The sequence below is a fragment of the Paramormyrops kingsleyae genome, chromosome 16, assembly GCF_048594095.1.
Source record: "Paramormyrops kingsleyae isolate MSU_618 chromosome 16, PKINGS_0.4, whole genome shotgun sequence".
NCBI classification, from domain to species: domain Eukaryota; kingdom Metazoa; phylum Chordata; class Actinopteri; order Osteoglossiformes; family Mormyridae; genus Paramormyrops; species Paramormyrops kingsleyae.
The window spans coordinates 7,286,354-7,308,982 of record NC_132812.1 but is presented as its reverse complement, the minus strand read 5'-3'; the positions used below and the strand labels follow the sequence as shown (position 1 = coordinate 7,308,982).

Here is a 22,629-nt window from a genome sequence, read left to right as displayed (position 1 = left end):
GACTTGATTCGCTGAGGGGAGTGCTCAACATCAATGATGACTCAGATGAAAGAGAAGCTGTGCGTGGTTTGCATGTATATGCTGTACATATTCTGATAATCCATCTATAACAGGGTGAACGGCTTGTAGTCATAACTGACAACAAGGTGAAAATAGCTCTTTTAATCCCAACAGGAGACGTATGACATGACCTGTTTCTTTACTAATAAAGAAAATCTTCCATCAGCTGCAGCGAACGCAGGGCTTTGACTCTGCATCACATGCAAAGTATGCTAAGGTTTTGCGATGTGACACGTATGCGCACGGCTTTTTCTGCAGCTCTCCGTGGCGCTCAGTGTGACATGTTTATCCTAATTAAGGCAGGGTTGGGACTGTAGCCCTTAACACCTTGTCACTGTGCAGTGTGTGCCCAGTGTGTACATTAAGTACCAGGAAAGAAAGAAGTGCACGGTAACACTTGCAGAAAGTTCTCACCGAAAATGCAGAAGTGGAAAGATCTTCATGTGAATGTAATGAAAAAGCTATTCTGTTTCACATTTTAGATTCCCAGACTTCAATTTAAAGGAGGTAAACAATGCATAGCTAATCTGTACTGGCTTCTGTGAATAATGTCTCCCTTACATGCGAAGCCCTGCCGTTTGCGTTTCCCCTGTCGCCACCCCAGGCCGCACCCCGTGCTTCATCGGCCTGCACACAGCGTAGTGCCAGGTGACGCCCACGTAGCGCCCTAGGCAAGCTCCACCTCCCGTCCAAGATGAAGTGAAACTGGCTGGCTGAGACAGCTCCCCATCAGAAGATGGCAGCCCAGAAGGCCGCTTATGTTTCTGCGCACCGGCATCTGCCATCACCGATTACGCCGAAATGACACAGACAGGCCCGATGCCAGGCTAACTCAGGGTACACATGTCCTGGCTGGCCTGGCATCTGCCGCTGCCCGGTGGCATCACGCATGAATGAATAGTTGCCATGAAAGTGGGAACAAAACGGCATCCAGAAGTAGAGAGAGGTCAGCATTTACAGGTGCCATAGAGCGGAAATCTTACTTCACCACAGTTGAATAAGGAGAGTTCAGTACAAGGAACTGACATACTGAGAGTCTCAGATATTGCTGTTCCTTCTTCCAAATATAAATCTTGCATGTGTAAAAGGAGGTGATAAAACAGGCTGATTCAAAAATCCAAAACTGTTACGTAACAGTCTTAATTATACCCCCAAACTTAAAATACACCATCCCACTTTTAAGCCAAATGGACCTCCAACACATATATTGTCTCTTGAGGGGCACACGTATACATTTTCCACAAGTGCATCTGTCAGCCATTGCTGACTGAGGAAGCTAGCATCGTAAAATTATTTGTTGACTTATATGCAAAATGTAACAATGTTCTTGTTACAATGCTAAAAACAAAGTTATGACTCTGGTAACAGGTTGAGGCTGAAGTGGGAGTGTTACACCTATGTATGGCAAAGAAGAAAGAGTACATTTTAAAATTATGATAAAAAGTACAGCATAGTACATACATAAACCAGTAACATAGTTTTTTTTAATCATTATCAAGTGTTATGTACTATACATAATTGTATGTGCTATACTTTTACACTACTGGCAGCGTAGTAGGTTTGTTTACACCAGCATCAGCACAAACACGTGTGTAATGTGTTAAACTATGACATTACTAGGTCATTTTTCAGCTCCATTATAATCTCATGGGACCACCGTTGTATATGCGGTCCATCATTGACCATCATCATCAGGCAGTGCATGACTGTAGAGGTGTTCGTTCTGTGTAAGCCATGTCAGTGCCTCACTGTAAACCAGCCAATCAACATATTAATGAGCCCATCAAAAAAAACAAAGAAAGAAATGACCTGTTTCATTCTAGGGCTAAATAATAGGGTTATAAATTGGACTATAAAACTGCTCCTGGGCATTTTAGACCAAATCAAGTTCACATATCATCTGTGTAGACACCAGAGAACAATTTAAAATACTGTGAAAATGCACTTTATAGCACCTTTAACAAGCCTCTTTGGATCTAGGCTTCAGTCATACAGGTGTTTTTACCTGTTGCATGACAACAGGGATCGATTGTTTCAGCCACAATAAATCAAATAAAGGAATCAGATGAATGTGACTTTGCAGCTTTGTCAACATGCCCCTAGACATCACTCACTTTGTTCAGAAGATAAACATCCATTATATTTATAAAAAGAATACAATTACTGATACGGAATTAGAAAAAAGATTGCTTTACTACTGTTTTTTTAGTTTTGCCTTTCTGCCGGGAAGGACGGCATGACTGTTTCTCCAAACTATGAGATGGTAACGGCCAAAATAGTCACGCAGCTTACTGATAATGAAGGGAAAAAACAAGCTGGGTGAGGCAGTGCTTTAATGTGAAACACAAGGTCTCCATTAAACTGCTGGAATTCTACAAAGGTTTCCAGCTCACAAGAATCACAGTGTGTACGTGCAGTTAGGATATCGTTATATAAAAGCACTGTGAAGTCGTGCACCATTCATGCGACAAAAAAAAGCAGTGTGATACTACAGTGGGAGTCACCGAATTAGTGAAGCAGCACACTTCTCAGGGTGTGCCTGCATTTCAGCAAGCCCCGCCCCTCCCCCCCCCCAAGTTCAAAACACACCTGCCATCTGCCAAGTACACGCAACAAATGTAAAATCTGTGCGACACTATAAGTCATCCTTACAAACTCCTTGTTCGTTTACTGTGCTTCCAAAAACACCTGCAGCATTATAAACCCAAATAGATGCCTATGCTCCCTCTATATTTGCTACAATCTTAAATATTAAGGGTGAAAATGAAATCCAGTGAAGGTCTTTCAGGAGCAAATAGCATTATTATCATAATTAGACCTCTCTCCTTAGAGAATTAGTTTGGCTCTTTAAAAAGCAAGATTAAAGATGCAGATAAATACAACAGTGTTGAAAATAAAGAGGATAATATTATTGAATATGATTCATGGCATCACTAACATTGACTTACTAATACTTATAATGGGTAAAACGAATGGCAATGTTTCCTCAGAACCTCTATTGCAAAGAGACTAACTAGAGAAAAAGTAATCATCAGCTTCTAAATACCCATCCATCCATCCATCCATCCATCCAATTATTTTCCAACTGCAGGGGATTGTTTATTCGCAAAAACTAGGAAGGAATCCGGTCACTGACTAGGAAAACTAGGAAGTTGTTTTGGTGCAGGTGGTGGGGTGAAGTATACAATTTAAACACACCATCAATACAAAGATACACAAAATAATGATAAATGAATAATAAAAAATAAGAATTAAAATTAGAAACAGAAGGAATAAAAAATGTGCCATTAATAAACAAACATTAGACGTTTAAGTAAAGGTGAGAGAGCCAGCTGTAGGGTACAAACAGCTTTGGGGTGCTTGCAGATAGGCTAGTAAAGTCAGCAAGAGTATGAAATACGGTGGGTGACTAAACATGGAATGGTCCCATAGGGGGCGCTGTGCTTCTGGGGAGGTCTGGGTGCGGGGGTACATCCTGACTAAGATTGTGGTCCACAGCATTGCACATGACTAATTAAAAATAACATATTCACTGCAGTTAGTTTCCAACTAATAGAGAATGTGGGCTTGCATCTGGCTTGCAGACCTTATTCTTTGGTTTATAGTAAGGCATCCACACGTAACCAGGCAGCACTCTAAGCTGCTGCGTTATTGATCAAATCCTCTATTAGTCTGGATTTTAGCCTTGGCCCCAGGCTATAATCTTTAAGATGTCTCCAATCTCAATCTCCCACGGAATAGAAATCTTTGTGATTAAAATGCACAATATACACAGTCGGGAAACAGAAATAATCAGCTGCGACCAAACTATTTTTGAAAATTGTCATGTATTGGTTTATTGGATTCATGCTTGATTTGTTTCTCCTTCCTTTAAAACCGATAAATGGCTTGGAAACTTTGTAAAATGTGTCCTTGTTTCTATCACACATGCTACAGAGTGAATCACCGAATCATCGTCCTGGGTGACGAGCACACGATGAATCAAGCTTAAAAAAAGGGGGCAGCATTCTGGTTGAGGGGGGAGCAGGGCAATTACGCCCCCCCTGTCTTACCCCATCAGTGGATCCAGTGCGATTCCCTTTGGGTTCTGAAGGTCAAGGTCAATGATGGTCACACAGGCATCTTGGCCTTGATTGCACACGAATATCCGGTCACTGACCCGGTCCACAAAGTACAAGTTCCCAGTCAGCCAGTCAACGGCCATTTGTTCCACATCTGAAAATGAAAAACAGTAAAAGAAAAAACTAATTCTTTGGTAACCACGCCCTGACCAGTGAAGACTATACGGGCAGAGAGAAAAGTGCTGGATAAAGACCATTAATTTTCTTTTGGTTTGGAACGATTAAGTGGTGAAATTTTAATTGTAATGAATTGTGCAATTAATGATACAAACAGAGAAAAGTGACATGGGATTATCAATTCACATGTGGCTGAATAGCATACTCAGAGATGGCACAAAAGACCTGCCTATGATCCCAGCGGATGTGACAAGGTTTTCAGGGCATATTACAATTTGGTGTAATTTTGCTTTCTTTTAGCAGAACCATGTCTGAACCACAGGAGAGACAGTGAGCGTGGGCATCAGCCACTGTGAGGAACATAACACAGTTTCTGCAACGAGCAGCAGCCAGTGGAAATGCTGTCTTTGGGCAAGGTGTTCCGTTAAGCGGACTGATTCGGTCGTGGATTCAGTGGTCATATTTCTCTCCATGACCAGATAAAGCCGTGAAACTCAACTGATAGAAGGAAAATTCTTTAATAAGGTTGTAGCTACTGTATCAGCATTACAATACAATAAAGGTCTTCTTTATTATAAATCAATATATCCTGATTTTCAGTCACATGAAATTTGACAAACTGAAAAAACAAGTATAGAGGAATACTTAAATCATTTTCATTAACCTAAATCCTTATAGAGAACAATTCTTGTTCCCAAGGAGTGCATTGTGGAGGAAGTTTGACTTGTACTCCAAATTAATTAGCAGTCTCTTGATGAATAATAAGCCTGTATATTGAGCTGCTTTGAATAAACAGTTTTCTTCAGGTCATTAACACAGTGGAAAATCAAATCAAATCCACATCTGAAATTTCAAATCTCCTTTACTAGAAGAAAAAAAAAACAAATTATCACATCAAAGCGCGGTTGGTTAGAAGACTTCATTGCATATTCATCCACTACAAAATGTATACATAACTTTGTCGACTCTGTCCCTAGATGAGTCTTCTGGGATTGAGTGTTATCTCGCTGTCAAGATGCCAGGTCTGCTTACCTGAAGACACCCAGAATTGCAATTACCTAATTTGCCCCATCTTCATAGACTGAAGGAAACAGAAACTATTCCGAAAGATTTTTTAGTAAAAGAACTAGAAGTCAGAAACCTTAAAGTAGTAAAACTGTCATGATGAAAAATAACTCTCTTTGATAAGAATCCCTGCTACTACTGATTTGCTTCCAATCGATGATGTACAGAGGCTGGGAGTGCTTCCAATTTCAAATCAAATCTCAATTTAAAATTCCCAGCAATACATAATTAATTACAATCAAGGTGCAATTGTGTCAGACTATAATCGGTCATAACATGAAAGCTTGAGATATCATACTGTGAAAATGAAGGGGGTATTCTCATAAGTCAGAGATGAGCATTTGGTTTAGAAGAGTGGAACCTTCATCTATAAGTAGGGTTTCCAGTGGGAAGCTGCCTTACTGCACACTTGGCCACACACAAAGTACTGTATGTGTATGGCTGATACCCAGCAAAAATCTGTGTTACCTGAACGTTGGTATTTTGTAGTGATTATCATGTTGTGAAAGTGCACAGACACAACAGCGATGAGTATAGATAATGTGTATATTGCCCATTGATGTAACAGGTGAAAACTTCGATGGCGTTGCGGAACCTGAGAATATTAACCTATTTCAAAGATATTTTGCACGTTTAATAACGAGGTCCAGTGACAACTTTTCCGTACTATTGGAAATTGCTATTGGAAATTTCGATTTTTTCACCCCACCCTAATATATATCCTGAGAATATTTCCTACAGTGCGCTTACTCTGCAGATTCTGGCCGAATCGCCTTGTCCGCTCCTCGGAAAAGCTCTTCAGCTTCCGCATCCTGCTGTACCGTAGCTGCCTGCCAGGCTCAGTGGACGTGACCCAGCAAACCGATTCCTGGTTGTAGTCAATGTCCATGGCATGTGTGCCATTCGTACTCAGCGACTTCAGGCTGGGTACCGAGGATCCATTAAGGTAGGTGACGGCAATGTGCCGGGTGCTTCCAATGAGCAGCACGGGAGGTCTGTCTCCAGGCTCTGTGGAGATGGAAAGAAGGGCAAAAGGTCACGAATAACATTAGCGGATAACTTTAATTAAAAGGTCTTTAAAGATCATAAACTAGAAGTATAACAGGTGTCAGTCACTCATTGTGTGCTCTGTTGGTGGCCTGTTTTATTCTGCCAGTGGGTGGTACAGTGTGTTTGATATACAAGTGTGTGGTTGCATGTGTTTGATCTGGCAGTGTGCATTAGCATGTGTTTGATCTGGCAGTGTGCATTAGCATGTGTTTGATCTAACAGTGTGTGGTAGCATGTGTTTGATCTAACAGTGTGCGGTAGCATGTGTTTGATCTGACAGTGTGCAATACCATGTGTTTGATCTAACAGTGTGGGATTGTGTTTGATCTGACAGTGTGCAATAGCATGTGTTTGATCTGGCAGTGTGCAGCAGCATGTGTTTGATCTGGTAGTGTGCAGCAGCATGTGTTTGATCTGGCAGTGTGCATTAGCATGTGTTTGATCTAACAGTGTGTGGTAGCATGTGTTTGATCTGGCAGTGTGCGGTAGCATGTGTTTGATGTAACAGTGTGCGGTAGCATGTGTTTCATCTGGCAGTGTGCATTAGCATGTATTTGATCTGGCAGTGTGCATTAGCATGTGTTTGATGTAACAGTGTGCGGTGCATGTGTTTGATCTGGCAGTGTGCATTAGCATGTATTTGATCTGGCAGTGTGCATTAGCATGTGTTTGATCTAACAGTGTGTGGTAGCATGTGTTTGATCTGACAGTATGCGGTAGCATGTGTTTGATGTAACAGTGTGCGGTAGCATGTGTTTGATCTGGCAGTGTGTGGTAGCATGTGTTTGATCTGGCAGTGTGTGGTAGCATGTGATTGATCTAACAGTGTGCGGTAGCATGTGTTCGATCTGGCAGTGTGCATTAGCATGTGTTTGATCTAACAGTTTGTGGTAGCATGTGTTTGATCTAACAGTGTGCGGTAGCATGTGTTTGATCTGGCAGTGTGCAGCAGCATGTGTTTGATCTGGTAGTGTGCAGCAGCATGTGTTTGATCTGGCAGTGTGCATTAGCATATGTTTAATCTAACAGTGTGTGGTAGCATGTGTTTGATCTAACAGTGTGTGATAGTGTGTTTGATCTGGCAGTGTGTGGTAGCATGTGTTTGATCTGGCAGTGTGCATTAGCATGTGTTTGATCTGGCAGTGTGCATTAGCATGTGTTTGATCTAACAGTGTGTGGTAGCATGTGTTTGATCTGGCAGTGTGCGGTAGCATGTGTTTGATGTAACAGTGTGCGGTAGCATGTGTTTCATCTGGCAGTGTGCATTAGCATGTATTTCATCTGGCAGTGTGCATTAGCATGTGTTTGATGTAACAGTGTGCGGTGCATGTGTTTGATCTGGCAGTGTGCATTAGCATGTATTTGATCTGGCAGTGTGCATTAGCATGTGTTTGATCTAACAGTGTGCGGTAGCATGCGTTTGATCTGACAGTGTGTGGTAGCATGTGTTTAATCTGACAGTGTGTGGTAGCATGTGTTTGATCTGACAGCGTGCATTAGCATGTGTTTGATCTAACAGTGTGTGATAGTGTGTTTGATCTAACAGTGTGTGATAGTGTGTTTGATCTAACAATGTGTGATAGTGTGTTTGATCTGGCAGTGTGCATTAGCATGTGTTTGATCTGGTAGTGTGCATTAGCATGTGTTTGATCTAACAGTGTATGATAGTGTGTTTGATCTGGCAGTGTGTGGTGGCATGTGTTTGATCTGGCAGTGTGCATTAGCATGTATTTGATGTGGCAGTGTGCATTAGCATGTGGTTGATCTAACAGTGTGCGGTAGCATGTGTTTGATCTGGCAGTGTGCATTAGCATGTGTTTGATCTAACTGTGTGGTAGCATGTGTTTGATTTGGCAGTGTGCATTAGCATGTGTTTGATCTAACAGTGTGTGGTAGCATGTGGTTGATCTAACAGTGTGTGGTAGCATGTGTTTGATCTAAGTATGTGATAGCATGTGTTTGATCTAACAGTGTGCGGTAGCATGTGTTTGATCTGGCAGTGTGCATTAGCATGTGTTTGATCTAACAGTGTTTGGTAGCGTGTTTGATCTGGCCGTGTGCATTAGCATACACTCACCTAAAGGATTATTAGGAACACCATACTAATACGGTGTTTGACCCCCTTTCACCTTCAGAACTGCCTTAATTCTACATGGCATTGATTCAACAAGGTGCTGAAAGCATTCTTTAGAAATGTTGGCCCATATTGATAGGATAGCATCTTGCAGTTGATGAAGATTTGTGGGATGCACATCCAGGGCACGAAGCTCCCATTCCGCCACATCCCAAAGATGCTCTATTGGGTTGAGATCTGGTGACTGTGGGGGCCATTTTAGTACAGTGAACTCATTGTCATGTTCAAGAAACCAATTTGAAATGATTCGAGCTTTGTGACATGGTGCATTATCCTGCTGGAAGTAGCCATCAGAGGATGGGTACATGGTGGTCATAAAGGGATGGACATGGTCAGACACAATGCTGTGGCATTTAAACGATGCCCAATTGGCACTAAGGGGCCTAAAGTGTACCAAAAAAACATCCCCCACACCATTACACCACCACCACCAGCCTGCACAGTGGTAACAAGGCATGATGGATCCATGTTCTCATTCTGTTTACGCCAAATTCTGACTCTACCATTTGAATGTCTCAACAGAAATCGAGACTCATCAGACCAGGCAACATTTTTCCAGTCTTCAACTGTCCAATTTTGGTGAGCTCGTGCAAATTGTAGCCTCTTTTTCCTATTTGTAGTGGAGATGAGTGGTACCCGGTGGGGTCTTCTGCTGTTGTAGCCCATCTGCCTCAAGGTTGTGCGTGTTGTGGCTTCACAAATGCTTTGCTGCATACCTCGGTTGTAACGAGTGGTTATTTCAGTCAAAGTTGCTCTTCTATCAGCTTGAATCAGTCGGCCCATTCTCCTCTGACCTCTAGCATCAACAAGGCATTTTCGCCCACAGGACTGCCGCATACTGGATGTTTTTCCCTTTGCACACCATTCTTTGTAAACCCTAGAAATGGTTGTGCGTGAAAATCCCAGTAACTGAGCAGATTGTGAAATACTCAGACCGGCCCGTCTGGCACCAACAACCATGCCACGCTCAAAATTGCTTAAATCACCTTTCTTTCCCATTCTGACATTCAGTTTGGAGTTCAGGATATTGTCTTGGCCAGGACCACACCCACAAATGCATTGAGGCAACTGCCATGTGATTGGTTGATTAGATAATTGCATTAATGAGAAATTGAACAGGTGTTCCTAATAATCCTTTAGGTGAGTGTATGTTTGATCAAACAGTGTGTGGTAGCATGTGTTTGATCTGGCAGTGTGCAGCAGCATGTGTTTGATCTGGTAGTGTGCAGCAGCATGTGTTTGATCTGGCAGTGTGCATTAGCATGTGTTTGATCTAACAGTGTGTGGTAGCATGTGTTTGATCTGGCAGTGTGCGGTAGCATGTGTTTCATCTGGCAGTGTGCATTAGCATGTATTTGATCTGGCAGTGTGCATTAGCATGTGTTTGATGTAACAGTGTGCGGTGCATGTGTTTGATCTGGCAGTGTGCATTAGCATGTATTTGATCTGGCAGTGTGCATTAGCATGTGTTTGATCTAACAGTGTGTGGTAGCATGTGTTTGATCTGACAGTATGCGGTAGCATGTGTTTGATGTAACAGTGTGCGGTAGCATGTGTTTGATCTGGCAGTGTGTGGTAGCATGTGTTTGATCTGGCAGTGTGTGGTAGCATGTGATTGATCTAACAGTGTGCGGTAGCATGTGTTCGATCTGGCAGTGTGCATTAGCATGTGTTTGATCTAACAGTTTGTGGTAGCATGTGTTTGATCTAACAGTGTGCGGTAGCATGTGTTTGATCTGGCAGTGTGCAGCAGCATGTGTTTGATCTGGTAGTGTGCAGCAGCATGTGTTTGATCTGGCAGTGTGCATTAGCATATGTTTAATCTAACAGTGTGTGGTAGCATGTGTTTGATCTAACAGTGTGTGATAGTGTGTTTGATCTGGCAGTGTGTGGTAGCATGTGTTTGATCTGGCAGTGTGCATTAGCATGTGTTTGATCTGGCAGTGTGCATTAGCATGTGTTTGATCTAACAGTGTGTGGTAGCATGTGTTTGATCTGGCAGTGTGCGGTAGCATGTGTTTGATGTAACAGTGTGCGGTAGCATGTGTTTCATCTGGCAGTGTGCATTAGCATGTATTTGATCTGGCAGTGTGCATTAGCATGTGTTTGATGTAACAGTGTGCGGTGCATGTGTTTGATCTGGCAGTGTGCATTAGCATGTATTTGATCTGGCAGTGTGCATTAGCATGTGTTTGATCTAACAGTGTGCGGTAGCATGCGTTTGATCTGACAGTGTGTGGTAGCATGTGTTTAATCTGACAGTGTGTGGTAGCATGTGTTTGATCTGACAGCGTGCATTAGCATGTGTTTGATCTAACAGTGTGTGATAGTGTGTTTGATCTAACAGTGTGTGATAGTGTGTTTGATCTAACAATGTGTGATAGTGTGTTTGATCTGGCAGTGTGCATTAGCATGTGTTTGATCTGGTAGTGTGCATTAGCATGTGTTTGATCTAACAGTGTATGATAGTGTGTTTGATCTGGCAGTGTGTGGTGGCATGTGTTTGATCTGGCAGTGTGCATTAGCATGTATTTGATGTGGCAGTGTGCATTAGCATGTGGTTGATCTAACAGTGTGCGGTAGCATGTGTTTGATCTGGCAGTGTGCATTAGCATGTGTTTGATCTAACTGTGTGGTAGCATGTGTTTGATTTGGCAGTGTGCATTAGCATGTGTTTGATCTAACAGTGTGTGGTAGCATGTGGTTGATCTAACAGTGTGTGGTAGCATGTGTTTGATCTAAGTATGTGATAGCATGTGTTTGATCTAACAGTGTGCGGTAGCATGTGTTTGATCTGGCAGTGTGCATTAGCATGTGTTTGATCTAACAGTGTTTGGTAGCGTGTTTGATCTGGCCGTGTGCATTAGCATACACTCACCTAAAGGATTATTAGGAACACCATACTAATACGGTGTTTGACCCCCTTTCACCTTCAGAACTGCCTTAATTCTACATGGCATTGATTCAACAAGGTGCTGAAAGCATTCTTTAGAAATGTTGGCCCATATTGATAGGATAGCATCTTGCAGTTGATGAAGATTTGTGGGATGCACATCCAGGGCACGAAGCTCCCATTCCGCCACATCCCAAAGATGCTCTATTGGGTTGAGATCTGGTGACTGTGGGGGCCATTTTAGTACAGTGAACTCATTGTCATGTTCAAGAAACCAATTTGAAATGATTCGAGCTTTGTGACATGGTGCATTATCCTGCTGGAAGTAGCCATCAGAGGATGGGTACATGGTGGTCATAAAGGGATGGACATGGTCAGACACAATGCTGTGGCATTTAAACGATGCCCAATTGGCACTAAGGGGCCTAAAGTGTACCAAAAAAACATCCCCCACACCATTACACCACCACCACCAGCCTGCACAGTGGTAACAAGGCATGATGGATCCATGTTCTCATTCTGTTTACGCCAAATTCTGACTCTACCATTTGAATGTCTCAACAGAAATCGAGACTCATCAGACCAGGCAACATTTTTCCAGTCTTCAACTGTCCAATTTTGGTGAGCTCGTGCAAATTGTAGCCTCTTTTTCCTATTTGTAGTGGAGATGAGTGGTACCCGGTGGGGTCTTCTGCTGTTGTAGCCCATCCGCCTCAAGGTTGTGCGTGTTGTGGCTTCACAAATGCTTTGCTGCATACCTCGGTTGTAACGAGTGGTTATTTCAGTCAAAGTTGCTCTTCTATCAGCTTGAATCAGTCGGCCCATTCTCCTCTGACCTCTAGCATCAACAAGGCATTTTCGCCCACAGGACTGCCGCATACTGGATGTTTTTCCCTTTGCACACCATTCTTTGTAAACCCTAGAAATGGTTGTGCGTGAAAATCCCAGTAACTGAGCAGATTGTGAAATACTCAGACCGGCCCGTCTGGCACCAACAACCATGCCACGCTCAAAATTGCTTAAATCACCTTTCTTTCCCATTCTGACATTCAGTTTGGAGTTCAGGATATTGTCTTGGCCAGGACCACACCCACAAATGCATTGAGGCAACTGCCATGTGATTGGTTGATTAGATAATTGCATTAATGAGAAATTGAACAGGTGTTCCTAATAATCCTTTAGGTGAGTGTATGTTTGATCAAACAGTGTGTGGTAGCATGTGTTTGATCTGGCAGTGTGCAGCAGCATGTGTTTGATCTGGTAGTGTGCAGCAGCATGCGTTTGATCTGGCAGTGTGCATTAGCATGTGTTTGATCTAACAGTGTGTGGTAGCATGTGTTTGATCTGGCAGTGTGCGGTAGCATGTGTTTGATGTAACAGTGTGCGGTAGCATGTGTTTCACCTGGCAGTGTGCATTAGCATGTATTTGATCTGGCAGTGTGCATTAGCATGTGTTTGATGTAACAGTGTGCGGTGCATGTGTTTGATCTGGCAGTGTGCATTAGCATGTATTTGATCTGGCAGTGTGCATTAGCATGTGTTTGATCTAACAGTGTGTGGTAGCATGTGTTTGATCTGACAGTGTGCGGTAGCATGTGTTTGATGTAACAGTGTGCGGTAGCATGTGTTTGATCTGGCAGTGTGTGGTAGCATGTGTTTGATCTGCCAGTGTGTGGTAGCATGTGATTGATCTAACAGTGTGCGGTAGCATGTGTTCGATCTGGCAGTGTGCATTAGCATGTGTTTGATCTAACAGTTTGTGGTAGCATGTGTTTGATCTAACAGTGTGCGGTAGCATGTGTTTGATCTGGCAGTGTGCAGCAGCATGTGTTTGATCTGGTAGTGTGCAGCAGCATGTGTTTGATCTGGCAGTGTGCATTAGCATATGTTTAATCTAACAGTGTGTGGTAGCATGTGTTTGATCTAACAGTGTGTGATAGTGTGTTTGATCTGGCAGTGTGTGGTAGCATGTGTTTGATCTGGCAGTGTGCATTAGCATGTGTTTGATCTGGCAGTGTGCATTAGCATGTGTTTGATCTAACAGTGTGTGGTAGCATGTGTTTGATTTGGCAGTGTGCGGTAGCATGTGTTTGATGTAACAGTGTGCGGTAGCATGTGTTTCATCTGGCAGTGTGCATTAGCATGTATTTGATCTGGCAGTGTGCATTAGCATGTGTTTGATGTAACAGTGTGCGGTGCATGTGTTTGATCTGGCAGTGTGCATTAGCATGTATTTGATCTGGCAGTGTGCATTAGCATGTGTTTGATCTAACAGTGTGTGGTAGCATGCGTTTGATCTGACAGTGTGCGGTAGCATGTGTTTGATGTAACAGTGTGCGGTAGCATGTGTTTGATCTGACAGTGTGTGGTAGCATGTGTTTAATCTGACAGTGTGTGGTAGCATGTGTTTGATCTGACAGCGTGCATTAGCATGTGTTTGATCTAACAGTGTGTGATAGTGTGTTTGATCTAACAGTGTGTGATAGTGTGTTTGATCTAACAATGTGTGATAGTGTGTTTGATCTGGCAGTGTGCATTAGCATGTGTTTGATCTGGTAGTGTGCATTAGCATGTGTTTGATCTAACAGTGTATGATAGTGTGTTTGATCTGGCAGTGTGTGGTGGCATGTGTTTGATCTGGCAGTGTGCATTAGCATGTGTTTGATCTAACAGTGTGTGGTAGCATGTGGTTGATCTAACAGTGTGTGGTAGCATGTGTTTGATCTAAGTATGTGATAGCATGTGTTTGATCTAACAGTGTGCGGTAGCATGTGTTTGATCTGGCAGTGTGCATTAGCATGTGTTTGATCTAACAGTTTGTGGTAGCATGTGTTTGATCTAACAGTGTGCATTAGTATGTGTTTGATCTAAGTGTGTGGTAGCATGTGTTTGATTTAACAGTGTGCGGTAGCATGTGTTTGATCTGGCAGTGTGTGGTAGCATGTGTTTGATCTGGCAGTGTGTGGTAGCATGTGATTGATCTAACAGTGTGCGGTAGCATGTGTTCGATCTGGCAGTGTGCATTAGCATGTGTTTGATCTAACAGTTTGTGGTAGCATGTGTTTGATCTAACAGTGTGCGGTAGCATGTGTTTGATCTGGCAGTGTGCGGTAGCATGTGTTTGATCTGGCAGTGTGTGGTAGCATGTGGTTGATCTAACAGTGTGTGGTAGCATGTGGTTGATCTAACAGTGTGTGGTAGCATGTGTTTGATCTGGCAGTGTGCGGTAGCATGTGTTTGATCTGTCAGTGTGCATTAACATGTGTTTGATCTGTCAGTGTTCATTAGCATGTGTTTGATCTAACAGTGTGTGGTAGCATATATTTTATCTGCCAATGCTTTGTGGCATGTGCAAACCACTCGCTCTCTCCTTTACACTGAAACTGCAGTCTCTCTTGTTGAGAATAGTTTAAATTAAAACACCACGGACAGTAACTTGTGGAGTTAAGCATATCGGTTTCTCTCATCTGGGAGTTTCACCGCTGAGATTCTAGCCCACTAAATCCACAAATTAGCACAAAACAATGTTTGAACCACAAGGACTGGGGGAGCTACGTGTGGCAGGACGGAGTCCCAACATCATTAGCTAACCAGCAGCACCTCGGCCCGGCTGGAGCGTTATGCCAAGCTGTAGCCTCCCCACAGCTAACGGTGTCCAGGGGCCTAATTGAGTGTGAGATACAGAGGAGCAGAGTTTGCTCAGACCGGTGCTGATTTGTCCAGCCCCTCTGCAGAAGGCGCTGCGCTGTCTAATATAGGCAAGAAATCAGCAGGGGGCCCTTTTCACGTTATCTCTCATCATCAGCTCCCTCGACCAGGAAGCTTCCACAACCACGGTGGCTGGGAGCAGCGTGTCATTTCCTGTGACTCATATTATGGCTGTAATCAGTCCCAGTGAACCCATTAGACGACCACCTAAGATGCCATTGGAGGTGGGTAGTTCAGGTCCAGAGAGTAAAATTCCAGATACACTCTGGACCTGAATTACCTACCCCTGGCTGCCGTCTTGAGTGGGGTCTGACTTAATGACTTAACAAACCAGCAGCACCCCCAGGAGTACCCACACCCCCCCCCCAGGAGGAGCATGTGCAAGGTGGGGCCGGGGCACTGCCCACTGTCAGATTATTGCTCAGTTTGAGTGTCTGTCTGTCTCTTCAGCAGAGACACTCAGTGTTTTTCTGTATCATCAGCTGTGACATTTCACAAAGGCAAGTCTCATTCCAAATGAAAGGAAGACAATTACAGCTTTTGTCATTGGCATGTAATTGTTTTCAATAAATTGAAAATTCAGCTTGTCAGAATGAGAATAAATTAGAGAGATGATCTGAACACAGCTCCAGACATGTTGGGTGAAATCAATTTGTCTGTACTTCTAGTTATAGAATAATGTCTTCAAAGCTTAATTGCATCATGAAACATTGACAGTGAATGTATAAATGATCACACAAGCCGATGAGTGGGACTCGGTGATACAATGGCAACCATCCTTTAAATATTAAAAAATATTCACTTCATTTCACATACTCTGACCCTTCCCCCCCCTCATCTATGGCTGAGCGTAACGGAGACAGACATACATTTGCATAAGCACCTACAAGTAACAGATGTTGCATATTTATTGCCACACTGGAGTAACTCTCAGTGTATGTATATTAATGCAGGTGAAATCTGGATTCTGTTTATGTGTAATGATATTCAGCTTATTCCTAGTAGGAAAGCAGTCATATTGAAAAAAAGTGTCAATGATACTGTACTCCAGAAAGGTTTGCTATGCCTTGAGTTACAATTATTAGGGCGGCAACTTCAATTTTACTGCAAGAAGTGGACTCCAGATCCTTTGTGAATGTGATGATGTAATGATACTTATTGGCATTGATACACAGCATTTATAATTTAGTGTCAGCTTTGGCATATACACATTAACAGCCATTAGAGATGCATGAGGATTTTAGATGTTATATGCTTGCATGGATAATTTAGAATAAAAACAGTGTAAGTGATTTATAGGCTGAACTGAGTCACATGACCTGCCAGGGATATCATACCTCTCCCAGGACAATATATCAAGTGGAACAATGGCCATCTTTGATAATGAGCCACGGTCAAATATAGCACAGAGGGGCAGTGCCTCCCCACAGCTCCCCAGAGTATAAATGACACCATAAAACAATTTGTGATTCTGTGATATAATAGACCCACAATTAGGAGATGACAGGTAAACACCAGCGCTGGCTTGCCCCCCCCCCCCAAGTGTGCTAGAATTCACAAGACAACCTTTATATGATTTCAGAAGACAGTCGTTGGAGAGTTTCTCCATTTCATGACTATTCTGGGAAGTTTGCAACATTTTTTCCTCCCCATAAAAATATGCTGCATATCTACAAAATCTTTTCTTATGGTTTCCAGATACTCAAATAGGTCTCACAGCATCTTCTCATATCTGTCCTCTGGTTGCCAGACACCCCTGAAGTAATGTCCAAATAGGGGCAAATCTTGGATGTTTTTTTTTTTTGCTTGGGGAGCATAAAGAGGGCCACAATTCAAGCCAGGGGCCAAACTTATCAAGCAATTGTATGTTTCGAATTAGTGAGTGACAGCTGAGGCGCCACTCCGAGGGCCAATCAGTACTCGTGTCCCTGCCCCCTGCATACGCCCATGGTCCCATGTCCCCTAGTCAGACATCAGGCTGCTCTGACTGCAGGCAGCCTTACCTTGGATCTTAACCCCCTAAGGTGCCTTTGCAGACCTGGGGCTTCTCCCAGTCTTCCTTTGCAAATAGCAGACACACCTTGGTTGTGTTTATTCTCACCTAAACCTTTGCTCATCCGACTCTCTAATCTGGAGCTTCAACACCATGATTTTTATAATATGATCTTTATTACAAGGATTTGCGCTTCCTGCTATAATCCAGCTGCAGACTGCATTCACAACTTCTATTTTAGCACCGTAGTCAAAGCTCTGGAAAATGCATAAAACCAGAAGCTAAGGCTGCATTTAAATGTTAGTATTTAAGAACCCATAAGAGGATCCAATTCTGCTTTCCTCAAAACAGGTCTACAAGCAAGTCATTTTAATTGGTAGGAATTACAATTATAATACATTGGCTTCGAAGACAATGACTTGCTATAGCAAACATCAGAGGTAGACTAACAGCACAGGACACTAAGCAGGAGTAGAATAACCCAGCACAGGGCACTAAGCAGGGGTAGACTAACCCAGCACAGGGCACTAAACAGGCGCAGACTAACCCAGCACAGGGCACTAAACAGGCGCAGACTAACCCAGCACAGGGCACTAAACAGGCGCAGACTAATCCAGCACAGGACACTAAGCAGGGGTAGACTAACCCAGCACAGGGCACTAAGCAGGGGTAGACTAACCCAGCACAGGGCACTAAGCAGGGGTAGACTAACCCAGCACAGGACACTAAGCAGGGGTAGACTAACCCAGTACAGGGCACTAAGCAGGGGTAGACTATCCCAGCACAGGGCACTAAACAGGTGCAGACTAACCCAGCACAGGGCATTTAACAGGGGTAGACTAACCCAGCACAGGGCACTAAGCAGGGGTAGACTAACAGCACAGGGCACTAAGCAGGGGTACACTATCCCAGCACAGGGCACTAAACAGGTGCAGACTAACCCAGCACAGGGCATTTAACAGGGGTAGACTAACCCAGCACAGGACACTAAGCAGGGGTAGACTAACCCAGCACAGGACACTAAGCAGGGGTAGACTATCCCAGCACAGGGCACTAAACAGGCGCAGACTAACCCAGCACAGGGCACTAAGCAGGGGTAGAGTAACCCAGCACAGGGCACTAAACAGGCGCAGACTAACCCAGCACAGGGCACTAAACAGGAGAAGACTAACCCAGCACAGGGCAGTAAACAGGCGCAGACTAACCCAGCACAGGGCACTAAACAGGGGTAGACTAACCCAGCACAGGGCACTAAGCAGGGGTAGACTAACCCAGCACAGGGCACTAAACAGGCGCAGACTAACCCAGCACAGGGCACTAAACAGGCGCAGACTAACCCAGCACAGGACACTAAGCAGGGGTAGACTATCCCAGCACAGGGCACTAAACAGGCGCAGACTAACCCAGCACAGGGCACTAAGCAGGGGTAGAGTAACCCAGCACAGGGCACTAAACAGGCGCAGACTAACCCAGCACAGGGCACTAAACAGGAGAAGACTAACCCAGCACAGGGCAGTAAACAGGCGCAGACTAACCCAGCACAGGGCACTAAACAGGGGTAGACTAACCCAGCACAGGGCACTAAGCAGGGGTAGACTAACCCAGCACAGGGCACTAAACAGGCGCAGACTAACCCAGCACAGGGCACTAAACAGGCGCAGACTAACCCAGCACAGGGCACTTAACAGGGGTAGACTAACCCAGCACAGGGCACTAAGCAGGGGTAGACAAACCCAGCACAGGGCACTAAACAGGCGCAGACTAACCCAGCACAGGGCATTTAACAGGGGTAGACTAACCCAGCACAGGGCACTAAGCAGGGGTAGACTATCCCAGCACAGGGCACTAAGCAGGCACAGCCTAACCCAGCACAGGGCACTAAGCAGGGGTAGACTAACCCAGCACAGGGCACTAAACAGGCGCAGACTAACCCAGCACAGGGCACTAAACAGGCGTAGACTAACCCAGCACAGGGCACTAAACAGGAGCAGACTAACCGAGCACAGAGCACTTAACAGGGGTAGACTAACCCAGCACAGGACACTAAGCAGGGGTAGACTAACCCAGCACAGGGTACTAAGTAGGGGTAGACTAACAGCACAGGACACTAAGTAGGGGTAGACTATCCCAGAACATGGCACTAAGCAGGGGTAGACTAACAGCACAGGACACTAAGTAGGGGTAGACTAACCCAGCAAAGGGCACTAAACAGGTGCAGACTATCCCTGCACAGGGCACTAAGCAGGAACAGACTAACCCGGTACAGGGCACTAAGCAAGGGCAGACTCATCCAGCACTGGGCACTAAGCAGGGGTGAACTAACCTATCACAGGGCACACACACACTCACAAACTATGCGCAATTTAGAGATGCCATTTATATTAACTGCATATCATTACACTCTAGAAGGAAACCAGAGGTCCTGGAACAGTCCGGTACCCCACAGGGAGAACAGAGAGAATACTCCACACAAACAGAGGCAGCCACTAAGGTACCAGCATAAAATACATACTGCGTCATTAGGGGGAGACTTTTTCCAAATGAGTGCTGAATGGAGAGTGACAGCTCTCCAATAGCGCGTCCTCTACTGGTGACAAACAGTGACAGGCACCTCAGGAACCAGACACGGACTGTGACTTCTCACTGATCCGACTGCCATGAGTCACAGTTCCGAGACCTGAGAGCCAGTGCTCACCCCAAATTGCTTCGGCTTAATCTGTATTGTGCAGTTCTTCACTACAATAAAAACTGTTGTGGATAAATGTGTCTGCGAAACAATTAATAATGTTAGCACTGTAGACTTGATAAATGGACTCGCTACACTGCAGCAGCAGAAAGTACCCTGACCACCTACGGTTGTTAGGGATGACTGCCTGTATCAGCATGAGGGAACAGCCAATCGCAAGGCTGGCATGGTCTTGCTGTCTACCAGGTAAATAATTACGTGATTACACAATATGACGATTCTGACATTACCTCTCTTCTCTTTAGAATAACGTTTAAAATACATCATTAATTCATTAGGCCATATTACTTAATCATGAACCTCTTACTCATGCATAAAGTGTCATAATATGCCTCATTGCCACAACATATCACTGGTAAAAATGTGTTAGTGTAATTATACCATAAGACACTTGCAATGAAGGTGTTGTTTAAATGATGTAGCGCCTTACCGCTTTTGGCTTTGCAGGAGCTCCTGTCCGCCTGCAGGATGTAACCTTCTGTGCAGCTGCATCTGTATGATCCATACGTGTTCATGCAGGTCTGACTGCACATGCCGTACACGCTACATTCATCATAATCTACAAAGCGGGAGAGAACAACCTGTTAGAGAGGCTTCATGTGACCCTCCGCTGCCACCTAATATACCTCCAATGCTGTGACTTTGTTGATTCAGTCTGAGGTGATAGTTTTATATGCTGTAATTTGAAGAGCTAATAGCTCACAGTGATAATAATCCATCCATCCATCCAACTTCGGAGCACTTTTTGCTGGTGAGGGATGCAGTGATGCAGATGTGAGTTTGCTGGTGCTTGTGCCCATCAGCATAGGGGAGGAGGCAGGGGAGAGCCTTGGATGGGGTACACACACATGCGTACACGTATACCTGTGCACACACACACACACACACACACACACACACACACAAGCGCAAACATATGCGCATGCACACACACATACACACACATGCGTACACATACACCCGCACACACACACACACACGCATGGATGCACACACACACTCACACACATATACACACACAAGCGCACACACATATGTGCATGCACACACACGCACACAAGCGCGCGCGCACACACGCGCACACACAAGCATGCACACACATGCACACGGGCACACTAACACATACACACATGAGACTTTTGGCATTTTCAGTATTTTCATTGCGTACAAAGGCCTTTGTGAGTACCTGAAAAATTGTCCCCACAACATCAAAATAACAGGGGACATTTGGCCCCCACAATGTAATATAAGCATAATCCACGCACTTGTAAACTAAAGGTTATTTACAGATCAGTTTGCTAAACTAGGACAGAGAAGGAAACCCAGTGAGAACAAGCAGATGTATAGAGATTGGGGACAGAATGCAAAGCCACTACCCTGATGTCAGGGTCCAGCACTGGTCACTGCACCACCATGTGACCGTGACCTCAGGGTCCAGCACTGCTCACTGCACCACCATGCGACCGTGACCTCAGGGTCCAGCACTGCTCACTGCACCACCATGCGACCGTGACCATGAGGATGATAAATGTGTAAAAATTCATTTACTGCTTTCTGTCACTGGCCGTTTGTTATTAACATGCTTTGTGTATAAAACCAAAGACAAAAGAAAAAAAATGATAACAACAAATAAAATTTGTCTAGAGCGGAAAGCGAGCCTTTTATCATTGAGCAGAAAACAAGGAATGTCCCTGGCCATTAGATGAATACTGGCTGATAACGGACAAGGCCGCGCAGTCCGCTGATCATAAATAAAGAATGTTTATTACCCGCGATGTGAGTGACACTCCCAGGGAGCGTGTCTTTGTGTGTCTGTCTGGGCCTCTTAAAGAAGCAGCAGCCCTACGAATTCATGCACAACCCCCGATCCCCCACCCCTGGCAAGCAATACACACCTCTACAGCTGCGGCCATCAGCCTCCACCTGGAAGCCGTCTCCACAGAAGCAGAAGGTCCCGTTCCTGGCCATGACGCAGCCGTAGCGACAGCGCAGCTCGTGGCAGCTGGGCAACAGCTCTGAGAAGGAGGGAGGGAAGAATGGAGTGAGGATGAGGATAAATCGCCTTCATCTCGCCTTCCTCAGGGCCCGTTTCCCCATCTAAATTTCCCTTTCAGGCACCGATGATGATGCGATAAGTTGAAGGGGTCTCAGGATCAACAGGGTAAAGAAGAATCTGAGATAAGATTTCAGGCAAAAAAAAATATATCCACCAAAGGGAAGCTACATGTCCTGCAATGGAAACGCCACGATAAGCACTTTAGAAGAACATTTTAAGCAACACTACCTGTGCAATGTGTGATTACAGGAATCGGCCATGAAGTGTCATGGCCGACCCCAGCAAGGAAACATTCATCTGGCATCAAGGTGCCAATTTCATATCATCTCCGGTGAAATTTTCAGTTTTGTAGAGCAGTCCAAGCGCAACAGCATGCGTCTATAATTGATATATCAAAATGTGAAAAGTAAACAGAAGAAGTATGGGGTCTCTTTGCTTGTCACAGAGGCCCCCGTCGCAGTGTCAATGTCATCGCAGTGTCAATGTCATCGCAGAGTGTCCATGTCATCGTCGTCTTTGAACTCTGAGTGTCAATGTCATCACAGTTGAGATACAGATAAATAAGACGTGTGTTTCCTGCATGCAGTCAGTAGTTTCTTTCAGTTGGCTGTTTATTACTATGCAGTACATGGCTCACCCAATAGAAAGCACATATCATATCACTTTTAAACTATTTCCTTTGATAT

The 22,629-nt window shown here is 44.3% G+C and overlaps 1 protein-coding gene across 9 annotated transcripts in view; it reads right to left on the bottom strand.

Annotated features, from left to right (window-relative positions):
• The window catches only part of LOC111846094 (low-density lipoprotein receptor-related protein 1B), a 342,141-nt gene that overhangs the window by 204,227 nt on the left and 115,285 nt on the right, over nucleotides 1–22,629 (bottom strand). For all 9 annotated transcript variants that reach the window (XR_011983157.1, XM_072700926.1, XM_072700933.1 and 6 more), the window contains 4 exons: nucleotides 21,783–21,902; nucleotides 20,318–20,446; nucleotides 6,114–6,371; nucleotides 4,113–4,275 (listed from right to left, as the gene is read on the bottom strand). Coding sequence is in view for 8 of the 9 variants with exons in the window: in XM_072700926.1 (XP_072557027.1) it covers nucleotides 4,113–4,275; nucleotides 6,114–6,371; nucleotides 20,318–20,446; nucleotides 21,783–21,902 (670 nt within the window). In the remaining variant the exon portion in view is untranslated. The remainder of the gene's footprint in view (nucleotides 1–4,112; nucleotides 4,276–6,113; nucleotides 6,372–20,317; nucleotides 20,447–21,782; nucleotides 21,903–22,629) is intronic.